General features: G+C 42.0%; 1 protein-coding gene across 1 annotated transcript in view; it reads left to right on the top strand.

Annotated features, from left to right (window-relative positions):
- VTA1 (vesicle trafficking 1) overlaps window positions 1-16148 on the top strand; it is a 65030-nt gene that overhangs the window by 32009 nt on the left and 16873 nt on the right. The window contains exon 6 of the mRNA XM_050949866.1: window positions 13794-13961. Within this exon, the coding sequence (XP_050805823.1) occupies window positions 13794-13961 (168 nt within the window). The remainder of the gene's footprint in view (window positions 1-13793; window positions 13962-16148) is intronic.

The following is a 16148-nucleotide window of genomic DNA, read 5'->3' as shown; positions in this document are numbered from 1 at the left end:
TGACAAGCGTAATGGAAAGCCAAAGAATCAAGTGGACGCTTATGGAGGGAGGGAGGGGGGACTGAGGACTTGAGCTATCCCACAGTTCCTGCAGTCTCTGAAAAGCATTTGCATTCTTGGCTGAGCTCCCAATGCCTGAAGGGTCGAAAACATTGTCGCCAGTGGTTCAGGGAATATGTCATCAATTTACCCCCTTCCCCTCCCCCCAAAGAAAAGGGAAAAAAATTGTTTCTCGCCTCTTTTCAATGTCACCGTATGTCTACTGGATGCTGCTGGTAGACGAGGTGCTTCAGCGCTAAACAGCAGCATCCTCTCCCCTCCCCTCCCCGATGGCAGATGATATGGTACAATATGACTGATAGCCATCCTCGTCATCATCCTGTGAGTGCTCCTGGCTGGCCTCGGTGAGGTCAGCTGGCGGCGCTTGGGCAAAAATGGGAATGACTCCTGGTCATTCCCTTCTTTAAGCTTTGTATCCTGGAGATTCAGTCCTGGCAGATGGTGCAATAGGGCTGGTAACTGCCCTCATCATAGCAGCTGGAGGCTGAGCTCCTCTCCCACCCCCCCTTTCTTGTCTAATGGAGATTCTGGACAATCATAGCAGCGGGAGGCTGTGCTCCTCTCCCCCGACACCCTTTAGTGAGTAATGGAGATGTCCTTCCTGGAATATCATAGCAGTTGGAGGCTGCCTCCCCCTCATTTTATCTCACTAAAAAGTCAGTGTTTCTTATTCCTGCATTCTTTATTACTTCATCACACAAATGGGGGGATAACTGCCATGGTATCCCAGGAGGAGTGTGGGAGGAGGGAAGCAACGGGTGGGGTTGTTGCAGGGGCACCCCTTAGAATGGCATGCAGCTCATCATTTCTGTGGGATATCTGGGGTTCTGACCCGGAGCGGCTGTGCTTTCTGGTTCTCTAGTAGAGTTGCCCCATATTCTAGGCCGGACTGACTTTATTTTTAGACAAAACATAAAGAAGATAATGACCTGGGAAGTCATTCCCATTTTTTGTCCATGCGCCCCCAGCCGACCTCAGCGAGGCCAGCCAGGAACACCCATGACAGCAGCAGACAGTACAATATGACTGGTAACTGACATCGCCAATTTCCAAAGCAAAAGACAGTGCAATAGGGCTGGTAACCATCTCAGCTACCTTGCAAAGCAAATGACTGCTGCTGTGTAGCACTGCAGTACCACGTCTGTCAGCAGCATCCAGTACACATACGGTGACGGTGAAAAAAGGCTAAACGGGCTCCATGGTTACCATGCTATGGCGTCTGCCAGGGCAATCCAGAGAAAAAGGGCGCGAAATGATTGTCTGCCATTGCTGTCACGGAGGAAGGATTGAATGACGACATTTACCCAGAATCACCCGTGACACTGTTTTTGCTCCATCATGCATTGTGATCTCAACCGAGAATTCCAATGGACGGGGGAGGCTGTGGGAACTATGGGATAGCTATGCACCCACAGTGCAACGCTCTGAAAATCGACGCTAGCCTCGGTACATGGACGCACACCAACAAATTAATGTGCTTAGTGTGGCCGCGTGCACTCGACTTTATACAAACTGTTTTTAAAAAACGGTTTATGTAAAATCGGAATAATCCCGTAGTGTAGACATACCCTAAGGTGCCACAAGTACTCCTGTTCTTTTGCAGATACAGACTAACATGGCTGTAACTCTGAAACCTATTTAAAAAAAAAAACAGTATTACTGCTAATACCTATATTTTACTGTCCTCCTTTTTTCTGATAGACGTACAAGATTTCTCTGTTTGTATTAGTTATTTTTAAACTGCTCTCTAAAACGATTGTGACTTAGTTTTACTTTACTATGCAGTCTACTTATTAGCCTTTATACTTTTAAAAATAGACATGAATAGGGCCATCTAAAGGACTAGCTGCAAATTATAAATTTTATAGCATAGAAATATATTCGTGAGAACACATGTAAGTGAAATTCATAAACATTTATGTGAATTGATATTTAATCATATTTCGGTGTGTTTACCAGATTATTAGTTTGTCCGTATTATTATAAATGTTTCGTCGTCGTATATTTTTTTCCTACCAAAGGAACCCAAAGCGCTTTACAAACACTGGAATCACTACACCACCACTGAAATGCAATTGCCTCTAAGCTGGAGCACGGCATCCAGTTGCTACAATGCACAAGTTTAGAAACTGTATTCTTATGTAGTTCTGTAGAATTAAGCCTTGTCTAAAACTGAGGTTTTTAGCCACTGGTGCAGCTATGCTCATGTAGTTGTGCCAATGCAAACTCCTAGCGCAGATGTGATGCTCCTGAGTAAACTATGACTTTGAATCAGTGCAACTTACTCCAGTTTGACGTGCACTTCTTAGTTAGCTGAAAAATGTTGTTAAAAGAACTATTGTGAAATGAGTTCATTTTTTATTATCAATATATTATAAATGTGCAAATATAGAAGTCTGTAAATTAAAGAATTTATTTTTATTGTTCAAATCCATAACTAGTGATTGCCCACAGAACTTGTTTGATTCATGTAAAATTGTATGAATGATAAGCAAAGTGTAGTACTACTACTAATATTAAAACTTACATATCACTTCTAATCTTCAAAACCTTATACAAATATTAATTTATCCTTAGAATGAGAAGTATATTATGCCTCTTCATTTTACAGACTGGGAAACAAGCAAAGATAAGTGACTTGCCCAAGGCCACAGAACTTGTCAGAGGGGAGATTAGAATTCAGTAGTTCTGCACTCTTACTACTGTGCTAAAACCACTACTTTTCAGTCCATATCATAACCAGAGGCTGTAGGAGAAAATGAAAACTGCAACTCCCATTGCCAGGGTTATAAGTAAAAGTAAACTAATGGGGACAGTATTTTTGGTGATGATATACAAATGAAAGCATTGCTGTTCAAAGTGAGCCTGTAGTATGTATTTTTCATAATCAATAGGCTATATTTTTTTGTTTGACAAGTTTTATTTTGTTCGGTAAGGCATTACCCTCTTAGGCATTAATGCCATATTGTATTTTTATTTATGGGCAATAAAATGACAAAACACTTTTTTTCAGGGGATTATTAACATTGTACCAGATGTGGCATGTATGCCATAACATTTTGAGCATTGTAGAGCTGAAAGATCATATGCAAACAGATTTTTCTGTAGAATATTCTGGAAAAAGAACTTGTCATCATTCTTGCTTTGTTCATCCCAGAAAGAAAAGCAGCATTGTTTAAACATACTGCTGAACTTTCCCCATTCCTTTCGGCTTGCTCACTTTCTTCCTCCTCTTGCGAATGAAAAAGTACATGTTTAAATAGAATGAAACTAGCCATCTCCAGCTTGACAAATTACCATATTTTCCATAAGCATTGTGCTCCCTGTGGTTCTTGAAAACCATACTCTAAGTCTTGAAGATGTTTATACAGTAACATAGCTGTCCTCTATGTAATTCTGCTCTTGGATTTAGTGGAGGCTTTTATCAGTATGCTGCAAGACCATGGAAACTTAAAATGACACACTTGATTTATTAATGTGGTTAGAATACAAGTCATAGAGTACACATGAAGGTCACTCAGGAGTACCCTTGGGTCAGCTACTAGACTTTTATACAAGTCAAGAAAAACATAGTTATAAGCTGCATATTTATAAATAAAAAAATCCTAAATGGACAAAGTATAAAGATACTAAAATACATCAACTATTGGCATTGATATTAGAGTGTTCCAAGGAATCTTTACAGTCCTCCTAAGAATAAGGAGCAATTTGTAGAAGCAATAAGCTTTAACTCTCCAGAAGGGGAGGTACTGAATCACCCTTCTTACCTGACTTGAGGAAAATATGGGTTTTAAATGTTTTTAGAATCATAGTTTGCAGTAAATTGGAGTGAAATGGTACGCTAGGGTAAGAAAATAAATGATTTGGAAACTGAAATTACTACATGATCAGTTGGAAAGAGGACACAGTCTTTAGAGTTCTAGTCTGGAGTTCCTGACACCTCAGAAATATGGTTTCTATGTCAATATTCAGTATGATATTCTAAGCGGTATTCCATGTGATATTTTAATTTAAAAGTTGTTTAATTTAAAAGTGTTTCAGAATGATTACGGTAATGTTCCAGATTTCTGTTACTTTTATGATCTGCTTTAAATATAGGATTACTACCTTCAAAGCAAAAAGTTATTTGTTTGTATTTGCCAATATGAAATATCCATGGAATTGTTGCTATCACTATGTATAAAAGTAGTTTAAACACTGTGTGGCAATAAAAATGTGACTGTTAAAGATGGCAAATATAGAACGATAGTATTTCATTCACATTGGCTCTAGGACTGTAAATATATTGTTTTGGCTATATATATTGATAACAGAATTAGAAATAGAAATACTCGATAGCTTTAAACAAGATTTTTGTAAAACTCCAGAAGTCCTAATATTTACCTTTTGAATTGCCAGTTGTTAAAAAGAAAACTATAAAATTGAAGTGTGAAGAGACTGTAATTGTTTTATTACATGGTTTTTAAACATTCTTTGCCATACTACAAATGTTTTAAACTTAGATTGTTAGTGGTGTCTTTTGAGAAACAAATCATTTAATTTTACTAGTATTGATTTACTACAAAAGATTTGTATTTCTTAATGACGTTATGGTGTGTTCAGATCTCATACGTAAAACAGTTTCTTGAATGAAAAATGATCCAACATCTTAAAAATAACTAATTGTTTATCTCTTGTATCAACTACTTTTCAATCCTGTGCAATAATATTACAACTAAAGATTACATTAAAAGGCCATACTGAGTCAGACCAATGGTCCATCTAGCCTTGGGGCCAGATGTTGCCGAAGAAATTAACAGAACAGGGCAATTCTTGAGTGATTCAGACCGTCATTCAGTTGCACCATCTGGCAGTCAGGGGTTTAGGGATACCCAGAGTATGGGATTGCATCCCTGACCATCTTGGCTGATGGTTATTGATGAACCTATCCTCCATAATTTTATCTACTCATTTTTTTTTCTTTTGAACCCAGTTATAATTTTGGCCTCCACAACATATAATGGCAACGAGTTCCACAGGTTGACTCTGCATGGTGTGAAAAAATACTACTTTATGTTTGTTTTAAACCTGCTGCCAGTTAATTTCACTGGGTGACCCCTAATTCTTGTGTTATGTGAAGGGATAAATAACATTTCCTTATTCACTTTCTCCACACCAATCATGATTTTATAGACCTCTATCATATCCATGCTTAGTTGTCTCTTTTCTAAGCTGAACATTCCCAGTCTTGTTAATCTGTCCTCGTATGGAAGGTCTTCATACCCCTAATCATTTTTGTTGCCCTTCTCTGTACTTTTTCCAATTCTAATGTATTTTTTTTTTTTACATGGGGCAACCAAGAACTGCACGCAGTTATTCAAAGTGAGGGCATACCATGTAGATTTATATAATGGCATTATATTATCTGTCTTCTTATATATCCCTTTTTTAATGGTTCCTAACATTCTGTTAGCTTTTTCTGACAACCGCTGCACATTGAACAGATGTTTTCAGAGAACTATTCACAGTGACTAAGATCTTTCTTGCATGGTAACCTCTAATTTAACCCCATCGTTTTGTTTGGATAGTTGGGATTGTGTGTTCCAATGTGCATTATTTTGCACTTACCAGCATTGAATTACATTTGCCATTTTGTTGTTCAGTCAGTCACCCAGTTTTATGAGATCCCTTTGTAATTCTTTGCAGTCAGCTTTGGATTTAACTCTCTTGAATAATTTTGTATCATCTACAAATTTTACCACAGTTCATCCCCTTTTCCAAATAATTTAAGAATGTGTTGAACAAGCTCTGGTTTTAGTACATATCCTTGGGGGATCCTCCTATTTACCTCTCTCCACTGTGAAAATTGACCATTTATTCTGACTTTCTTTCTGATCTTTTAAACAGTTACTGATCTGTGAGAATACCTTCTCGCTTATCCCATGAGTGCTTACTTTGCTAAAGAGCCTTTGGTGAGAGACCTGGTCAAAGATTTTCTGAAAGTCCAAGTACACTGTATCCACTGGATCCCCTTTGTCTACATGCTTGTTCAAATCCACAAAATATTCTAATGGATTGCTGAGGCATGGTGTCCCTTGACAAAAGCCATGTTGACTCTTCTCAAACATATCATGTTTATCTTTATATCTGACAATTCTGTTCTTTACTAAAGTTTCAGCCAATTTTCCCGGTATTGCAGTTAGGCTTACTGGCCTGTAAATGCCATGTTTGCCTCTGGAGCCTTTTTTTAAAAATCAGTATAACATTAGGTATCATCCAGTCATCTGGTACAGAGGCTGATTTAAGTGATAGGTTACATACCACAGTTAGTAGTTTTGCAATTTCATATTTGAGTTTCTTCAGAACTCTTGGGTGAATAAGCATATGATCATGGTGACTCAGAGAGGGGGGGCAAGTGGGCAATTTGCCCTGGGCTCCGCAAGGACCCTGACGAGAGTGGCTGAGGCTCTCTCCCCGGCCCCAACCTGACCCCGCCTCTGACCCTCTCCCGGAGCCTCAGCACATCCAGGAGCATCCCTGGACAGCTGCAGTGTGGCTCCAGCAGGGCCTAAGCTCCTCCCTGCTCAGAGCCACGTGGTAAGGGGCAGGGATGCGAGCTCCAGGCTGAGCGGAGGGAGCTCAAGCCCCACCGGAGCTCGCAGTCCTGCCCCCTTACCACACGGCTCTGAGCGAGGAGGAGCTCAGGCCCTGCTGGAGCCACGCTGCAGCTGTCCAGGGTTGTTCCTGGATGCGCTGAGGCTCCGGGTGAGGGGGATCCCAGGGGTAAGGGTCCAGGGCGGTTGGATAAGGGGCACGGAATCCAGGGGACAGGGAGGGGGCAGAGGTTGGGGGGGGCAGTCAGGGGAAAGGGAACAGGGGAATTGGATTGTGGGCATCCTGGGGGTCTGTCAGGACTCTGAAGGGGAGTGGCTGGGGGTTGAGGCAGTCAGGGGACAGGGAGCAGGGGCAGGGTCCCGGGGTAGTGATTGAGTCTCGGGGGGACGGTGAGGGGACAAGGAGCAGAATGAGTTGGGAATTCTGAGGGGTGCAGGCAGTCGGGGGGCAGGAAGTGGGTGGGGGTCGGATAGGGGGCAGGGCCAGGCTGTTTGGAAGGCACAGCCTTCCCTACCCTAAAGCTCTTCAGCACTTTGAGGCTAGCAGAAGAGCCAAACTGTTAGCTTTTCCATTAGGACTACCATCTCTTTCACTTCTCAAATGCCAAATTATAGTCTGTATTTAATTTGAGTACCATAGGGAGATTCATGTCAGGGGAGGGTAGCTTCATTTAAAATTAACCACTGGGGGAGGGATCACATGAGAAGAGCAATATCCTTCCCAGCCCTACCAAGGGAGACACCCCCCCCCCCACCCTGCATTCCCTGAGGCTTCAGAGGGGTTAATTCAGTGGTTCTCAAACTTTTGTCCTGGTGACCCCTTTCACACAGCAAACTTCTGAGTGTGACACCCCCCCCCTTATAAATTAAAAACACTTTTTAATATATTTATCACTTATAAATGCTGGAGGCAAAGCGGGATTTGAGGTGGAGGCTGACCGCTCGCGACCCTCAGTAATAACCTCGTGATCCCCTGAGGGGTCCCAACCCCCAGTTTGAGAACCCCTGGGTTAATTTAATTTTAGCGCCCTGTATCCATTGACATGCATGTGCTATTTTGAGCATGTCAGTTTTCACAACACAGGCTCATCTCAGATTCTGGAACAAGCTCAAATGCTCAGTTCCTGGAGTATGTACATAGTCTATACTAAAGACAAACCCACAGTAACCGTCTCCAGTTTGTGAGGGACCCCATGGAGCCAGTCTCTAGGAAACAGATAAATGCATGGAGGTTAAGTCCATTAATGGCTATTAGCCAGGATGGGTAAGGAATGGTGTCCCTAGCCTCTGTTTGTCAGAGGGTGGAGATAGATGGCAGGAGAGAGATCACTTGATCATTACCTGTTAGGTTTACTCCCTCTGGGGCGCTTGGCATTGGTCATTGTCAGTAGACAGGATACTGGACTGGGTGGACCTCTGGTTTGACCCAGTATGGCTGTTCTTATGTTCTGAGCTAAATGAACCCAAAGTTATCGAGACAGATATGAGTCAAGGAAGCCAGCAGAGTATCAGAAACCTGGAAAAATCTATGACTGGATGGGCTCAGGCATTTGGGCACAAGCTGAGGTGGTTCAAAAGTTTTGGATTTTTTTTAAGCAGAATTTTTTTATTGTTTCTTTAAACAATCAAACACAGCAAGCAGCAACTATTTGTCCACACACTTCTGAAACCCCAAACCATATTCAGGTTTTGACAGACTAATTTCAGCTTTTCAATTAAAAAAAACACAACAAATTTTGAAGGAAAGCAGACATTGTCCGTGATTTTTTTCTTTTTAAAAACCCTAGTTTTCGATCCAGAAAGTTTTGACGGAAAATGTTTGTCCTACCCTTTTAATGAGCTTTAGTGCCGTTTAGCACTAGCTGATGCTGAGAACCAGTGATACCTTGTAAAGAAGTTTTCTCAAAACTGGGTTTGTGCCGAGATGCAGAAGGTTTATTTTTCCCAGGGCCACCCGTGGGGTGGGAGCAAGTGGAGCAATTTGCACTGGGCCCCACAGGGGCCCCCACGAGAATATAGTATTCTATAGTATTGCAATTTTTTTTATGGAAGCGGCCCCCGAAATTGCTTTGCCCCAGGCCCCCTGAATCCTCTGGGCAGCCCTGGTGCCATTCCTGTCAATTTCCTGGCTCCGGCATGGAGTCATGAACTTGACAAGAGTGACAGCCAACAGCCAGTGTAAGTAGCCAGCAGTGTCCTCACAGATGCTGCATTTCCCTAACTACACTAATGTAAGCCCTTTGCCTCTCGTGGAAGTGGTGGTGTTATGTTGGTGTAGTAGGGCACTTATATCGGCCGGAGCAAGGCTGTCGTGTGTACACTGACATAGTTAGGTCGATATAAGCTCCCCTACATCAACCTAAATCTGTAGTGTAAACTAGGTCTTTGCAAAACTTTAACTGTTTGGCTTGAAATTTTCCATGCTACATGTCCTTCTCATGCTGAATTGTTCAGGATAATTTCAGCCAAAACGGTTCAGCTATTTCTGAGAATGAAGTTATGGAAAAATACATTGTTTTGCCTGTGTTAAAAAATTCTTTGAAAAGCTGTAGTGCCCCCATATTTTGGATTGGGACTTGGAAATTGGCAGCAGGGGATGGCCTTTGTGTCAGGCATGTGCCTCTTGCCTTCCTTGTGAAAAACTGCTCAAATTTGGCCAAGTTACAAGCCCTGTTTTAAAAAAAAAAGTCTCAGTTCATATATGTTTGGAGAATTGCTAGACCTTTGCAGCTAAATTCCCAGAATATTCTGTGCACACTGAGCGTGCTGCAGCCTGGGGCAAAGCAGGATTTTCCCTCTGATTGCAGCTCTGGCCAGGGACTGGAACTGGAACTGAGATTAGCAAGCCTGTCTTGCCTGAGCTCTGTGGCCCCCTGCTGGTCCAAGGCAACATAGAGGAGGAAACTTATTTGAATGCAGAAGGCTGGAGTAGATAAGAGCGGGGCGGGGGAAGGGAGGGACTAGGAATAGCTGGGAAAGGAGACTTGGAGCTGGGGGGATGAGACTGGTGACATGAACTGCAGGGAGGTGACTGGAGGCTGGGAGTGGGAAAGAGACAGATCAGATGTGGTGCAGGTTGAGTAGGGGAGCTGGGAGCGGAGGAGAGACTGGGACTGGCTAGGTAGCAAGAATGGGATTGAGATGAGGAGTAGAAGTTTAAAGGAAGAGAACCGATTGTCATCATTAAGGATGTTGAATGATGCTTAGCAGAATTGGATTCTATCTCTGCCTCTGCCAGAGAGTTCCTGTGTGATGCTATGTCCTCTTTTTCTCGATGTTCAACCTGAGTCCCTAAGGCCTGAATTGTAGAAGTGCTGAGCACTTAGAGTTGTGGTTATGGGAATGTGACAAACTGGGAATGTCTGTTATTTCTTATGAATATTATATGCAACTCAGTTTCCTTGTTCAGTTGCATATTGCTGCCTGCCTGAATGCATAGAGTTAAATCAAAGGAGGCTTTAAAGGGGTTGTTGAGAGGCCAAGCAGGAAAGGTAATATAGTGACAGGATAAGACAGCCTTACAGATACATACCTTCACGCTGGGCTGGCTTTAGGCACCGGCAAACCAAGCACGTGCTTGGGACGGCACATTTTCAGGGGCGACATTCCGGCCATCTTTGTTCTTTTTTTCTTTTCCTTTTTTTTTTTTTTTTTTTTTTTTTTTTTTTTTTTTTTGCTTCCGGCGGCAAAAGCCTAAAGCCGGCCCTGGCAGTAGCAGGGTGTCATGCCCAGGGGGCACCCTGGGGCTGCTGAGGTTTGCGTCGCGGGGGAGCAGTGCACGAACCTCATGGCTGGCCCGGGCAGGCTCCAAATGGGGGACACTCGGACTGGGGGCTGCCCTGCAGGGCACACAGAACTGCCTGCAGGTGCCGCAGGGCAGCCACCCCCCTGCGCCGCAGCCGCCCAGGGACCGCAGCAGAGTGACCAGAAGCAGCAGCAGCAGCGGAGCTAAAGTGGGTGGGGCGTTGCTGTGTGGAGCCCGCGTCCCACTCTCCGGGGCACTGCTCCCTCTGGGGCTACCCTGCCCCAGCTCCTCAGCCCCTGCTGGGGCGGTCCCCTGGCTCTGCGGTCCCGGCCAGTCCTGGAGGCGGGTGCCCTGGCTGGAGGGACCCTGGGCTGAGGTTTGGCCTGGGAGCTTCGCTGCTTACCCCAACCCTGCTAGCGCCGGACCGGCTGGAGGCGAGGGTGGAGCGGGCAAAGTCAGCACTGATCGGGGAGAGCCCAGTGCTTGGGAGGCAAGGGGCGCGGGGGGGCAGGGTGAGAGCCCAGGGCTGGGGTGGAGGGCAGGCAACAAACTTTTTGCTTGGAGTGGCAAAAAACTAGAGCGGGCCCTGCCTTCAAGGGATTTAAGATAACAAGGGATGGGCCATCATTTGAGGAGAGAAGTTATCTAGATGGCTCCATCCAGGTTAGGATGTTTTACTCTTCCCAAGGATAAACCTGTAATCAAAGTTTTTTATCTGTGGTATGCGTAGTGTTGATGTCTAAATGCCTAATTTTTTTCTATCTGTTTTAACGCACCTTAATTTTACTCCTGCAAATGTTAGCCAGACTGCATTGCAGTGGAGTGAACTAGCAAGAAATACAGAAGTAAAGGAAAAACTGTGCAACTTTAGGATAGTGTTTGCCTGCAAACAATCTACCATAAATTTGTTGTAGAGGTCAGACATCTGTGGCAATAAATTACAAGATGCAGATGAGAAAAAATAATTTTCAGAAGATAGAAGAATTTTGTGATGTTCTATGCTTTTTCTGTTACATTTTGGAAACAATACTAGACACTTTGTTTATAGCTTTCTCATTAAAATGCATTTTTATATGTTTAAACACTGGCAATATAGTGAATGCAACAGTAATGGCATTAATGTGTAAAATAATGTATTTATGAATAAACTTATGCAAGCCACAAAGTATGGTGACAGAGTTAGATTTATTGACAAAGGCAGCCATCAGGCATACTGTGTTTTATTCCTTCTTATGTTTTCAACACTGTTTGAAGGTGGCAGTGAAAGACTACTAGGACTAACTTAGTTACAAAACTACCAGAAAAATCATTTTTATTATAATTATATTTAATATCAGACTAGAAAAGAACTTCATGGAGTAGATTTTCTTCTTGATGCACACACTTAAATCCCATACATATGATGCTCGCCTCAGAAAAATATACGTACACATTTTGATAGGGAGTTGAGAAGGCAGATAACGTTAAAAAAAAAAAGTTTTTCCATGGAATGTGTTTTTAGAGTTTTATACTTTTAAAGTAATGATATCTTAGTCTAAATCTATTAATTATGCTCATACACACATTGTCAGTTTCAGCTATTCTAGCTTAGTTTTCTGTAGTAGTAAAGAATATTGTGAAAGGTAATAGAAAGTGGTATTTGTTTACTATTTTTACTAAAGTTAGCTGTCCTACATGTAACTCAAATTATACTTTTCCCTGTTTATTTCAAAAGCCTCAAGTGGGGCAATATCTCAGTTCCATCAATTGACTGTCCAATTTTCATTATTATACACTATTTACATACTTGATCGGATCTCCTGCAGTTGGAGACCAGAATGTGCTTCATAAAGAATTTTACAATAACCAGTTTTTGCAAGATCTAGATACAACTTTATGCTCTTATGTTCTTTCCACTGTCTTTGAAGCACCAGCAGTTAACACACTATTCCCAGAACTGTGGTTGTTTCAGTTGACCTTTCTAATCATGCAGAGGCACACCTCCAATAAATGAAACAGAGCTTTGTTGTCTTGAGCTCCACTAGAAATCTAGGAACAGAAACAAATTCTTAATAAAATTGGACAGTTAGGATAAATTATGCTTGGTGCAGATATGGCCATACTTAGCAGACTAGACTGGATCTTTAAAGTTATATGCCAGTTATAAGCCAGGATTTTTTTAAAGTATCAGAGGGTTAGCCGTGTTAGTCTGGATCTGTAAAAGCAGCAGAGAGTCCTGTGGCACCGTATAGACTAACAGACGTATTGGACCATGAGTTTTCATGGGTGAATATCCACTTTGTTGGATGCATGTGACGAAGTGGGTATTCACCCACGAAAACTCATGCTCCAATGCGTCTGTTAGTCTATAAGGTGCCACAGGACTCTGCTGATTTTTTTTAAAGAGGCATCTATTAGCTTTACACTAAGATAAGCCAGCCATTCATATTTTCATGTAGGAAGTTATAATTAATTGGAGATATACCAATCTCCTAAGCTGGAAGGGACCTTGAAAGGTCATTGAGTCCAGCCCCCTGCCTTCACTAGCAGGGCCAAGTACTGATTTTTGCCCCAGATCCCTAAGTGGCCCCCTCAAGGATTGAACTCACAACCCTGGGTTTAAGCAGGCCAATGCTCAAACCACTGAGCTATCCGTCCCCATGGCCATGGATCAGCTGACCAAATGTCTCATAAGCCCTCTTTAACATTACTTCCTTCCCAAATTTTCTTTTGTATTTTTCTTTGCTTTCTTTTCATTTCTCATTTCAATCTTGTTAACATTTTCCTCATGAATATACATGCCACGTAAGAGAGATTGCCTTATACAATATAGTGTGTTTATTCAGATATATTCATTAGTACACACTATTTGTACTCTGTCAAACTGTTTTTAATTCTATATAATTTATATGCTAAAATGTAAGGATTCAGAAAAATAAAACCATGAGGTTGTACACATTCAGCCCAGTTATGATGTGCATTCATTTCAGACATCTATCTACAGCACTATACATTTTAAGTATGTGAGCTCCCAGAACTTATCCCATGATGCACTTAGAATCATAGAACATTAGGGTTGGAAGGGACCTCAGGAGGTTGTCTAATTGAACCCCCTGCTCAAAGCAGGACCAATCCCCAGACAGATTTTTACCCCAGTTCCCTAAATGGCCCCCTCAAGGATTGAACTCTCCACGCTGGCTTTAGCAGCCCAATGCTCAAACCACTGAGCTATCCCTCCCCCTGAATACTTCTATAGATCATTATTTGATAATGGTTGTTAAACCATTCATTTTATAACTGTACAAGATGTTATTCATATAGAGAAATTAAGGTGGATTATTGTTGCAGAAATAAATGGCAGTTTATATGGTTGCACAAAATTAGAATTAATATAGCCCTTTTCTGTATCTTAACAGATGCTGAAAATGAAGAAGGTAGCTCATCTGCTCTACCTACCCAAGTATCTCAGCCATCATCTTCTACATATGACCCAAACATGCCAACTAGTAATTATTCTGGCATACATATCCCACCTGGTGCACATGCTCCAGCCAACACTCCAGCTGAAGTACCTCATAGCACAGGTATGTTGCATTTATATCCAAGAACACAGATTTACTGTTACTGTGAGGTGCTTTGCTATTCCATTGTAGCCTCCTTTCCAGTTGCATGTAAAGTATAATAAGGATGCAATATTGTACATGTGTTAGAACAGAGGCAACTTTTATAGTTAATACTTCATAAATTACCATGTTAATCCCTATGTTTTTGGACGCTTGTGACTTTCTGGAACTTTTACTTGTTGGGCTGAAACGTTCTATGACTGGTCTCAGCCTGACAGTGATTTTTATTTTGGTTTGGTTTGGGGGGTTTTTTATTAAAAGTTTGACAAAATAGTTTTGGTCTTTGACTACAAGGGATAGTGACGAGAATTTTCTTTTCCATTATTAACAAATATTTGTGGACAAGTTGATGAAAGTATGTACTCTGTGGGCAAGTGGCAGTCAAAAAATCTAACCAAAATGCTGAGTGTAATAGTAAGGTCTAAAAAGTATTTGACTGAAATATTAATATGTAATTATTTAAATCACTGTACATCCTCAGTTGGAATATGGTGCTTAGTTCTCATGACCCATCTCAAAGAGATGTAGAAGAAATAGAAGGGGCATAAAAAGGCTCCCATATGAGGAAAAAATTAAAAGATTAAAAAAAAATTAGTGTAGAGAGCAGAGGAATGAGGGGACAGGATAGAGGTATATACCAACTAGTGAATATGATACAGAAGGTGAAGTGGACACTCCCTCTTGCCATTTCTCATTATACAAGTTCAAGAAGACCGTCAATGGAATTAAAAGGCAGTATGTTTATAACTGATAAAAGGAAATACTGTTGACGTTGTGCATAATTAGCCTTTGGCAACACATTGCCACAAAATGTAAAAAAAATTATTTATATGGGTAATGGGTACACTCAGTTAAAACAGAATAAGCAAAATTGTTTACCCTAAAAGATATAAAACCCTCATTGTGTGGACATAGCATATCCATTCGCTGACAAAGCTAATTGTGAAAGTTCTCATGTGGGCAATTAAATCTGTTCAAATTGGTAAAAGTGCACAGGAGGATGAGTTATTTGAATGCATTTTTTGGAGCTTTGTAACTCCATTTGAATACCTCCGTTGATGCGTGGTTTGTTTACTTGACCTCATCTTAAATCCCTCCACCCAGATGCATCATTTTCCTACATTTGGGACCATATCTAATGGAGTGTCTTAGCCCTTCTGCTCTTCCAACAATGCTAAGCTTGCTGTCCTGTTCACTGAATAGCAGCTATGAAACTGACAAGAGTGTTAATTTCACTGAATTGCTCCACAGGAAGGAGCCTGCCAGCCCTGGGAGCCCCAGCTGGAACCAGGAATCTCAGGGTTGCTAGCTCCCCGCTCCATCTGGGGTTCTACTGGCTGGCAGGCAATCTTTTGTGGTGAGAGGTGCCTGTAAGGGCTCCCGGAGTTGGAAGGCTCCCTGCCACAGAGCCTAGCAGCACCAACAGTCTTGGCTCCAGGCGTAGCACCCAAGGTTCTCTCTTAACTTTCCAGTATAACTTCTTTACTACTTTGGCATTGGCTACACTGGCGCTTTACAGCACTGCAACTTTCTCGCTCAAGGGTGTGAAAAAAACATCCCCCTGAGCGCTGCAAGTTACAGCGCTGCAAACGCCAGTGTAAACAGTGCCCCAGTGCTGGGAGCACGACTCCCAGCGCTGCAAGCTAATCCCCATGAGGAGGTGGAGTACATGCAGCGCTGGGAGAGCTCTCTCCCGGCGCTGGTGCTGCGACCACACTCACACTTCAAAGCGCTGCCGCGGCAGTGCTTTGAAGTTTCGAGTGTAGCCAAGCCTTTTGTCTTTCTCTACATATTTCCACTGCAGCATGCATTGTTCTTCTGGTTGTTGCCTGTGATTGGCTCTTTTTTAAGACTTCTCTTTCTTCACTCAGTTTCCCTAAAACTCTAAATCTGGTGACCACCTGTTCTCATGAGACCTTTTTTTCACACCAACTTTTCCGTACCTGTTGATGTTAGTTCTATGAAATACTGTAGTGCAATAGCTGTTCTCAAATACGTCTTAATGAAAGATGTTATATAGAAATATTTAAACATTTGTAGCCAACAAATTATTTTTCAGAAGTACTTTATAAATGTTTCTGAAGTTCTCCTAAAGTTTCCTTCAGTCTCAATTATTTCCGATAAAAGCCATGTTGAGATTATTAACAC

Source organism: Gopherus flavomarginatus, chromosome 4 (genome assembly GCF_025201925.1).
Source record: "Gopherus flavomarginatus isolate rGopFla2 chromosome 4, rGopFla2.mat.asm, whole genome shotgun sequence".
NCBI classification, from domain to species: Eukaryota; Metazoa; Chordata; order Testudines; family Testudinidae; genus Gopherus; species Gopherus flavomarginatus.
The sequence above is the reverse complement of the archived record's forward strand: the minus strand, read 5'-3'. Positions and strand labels throughout refer to the sequence as shown.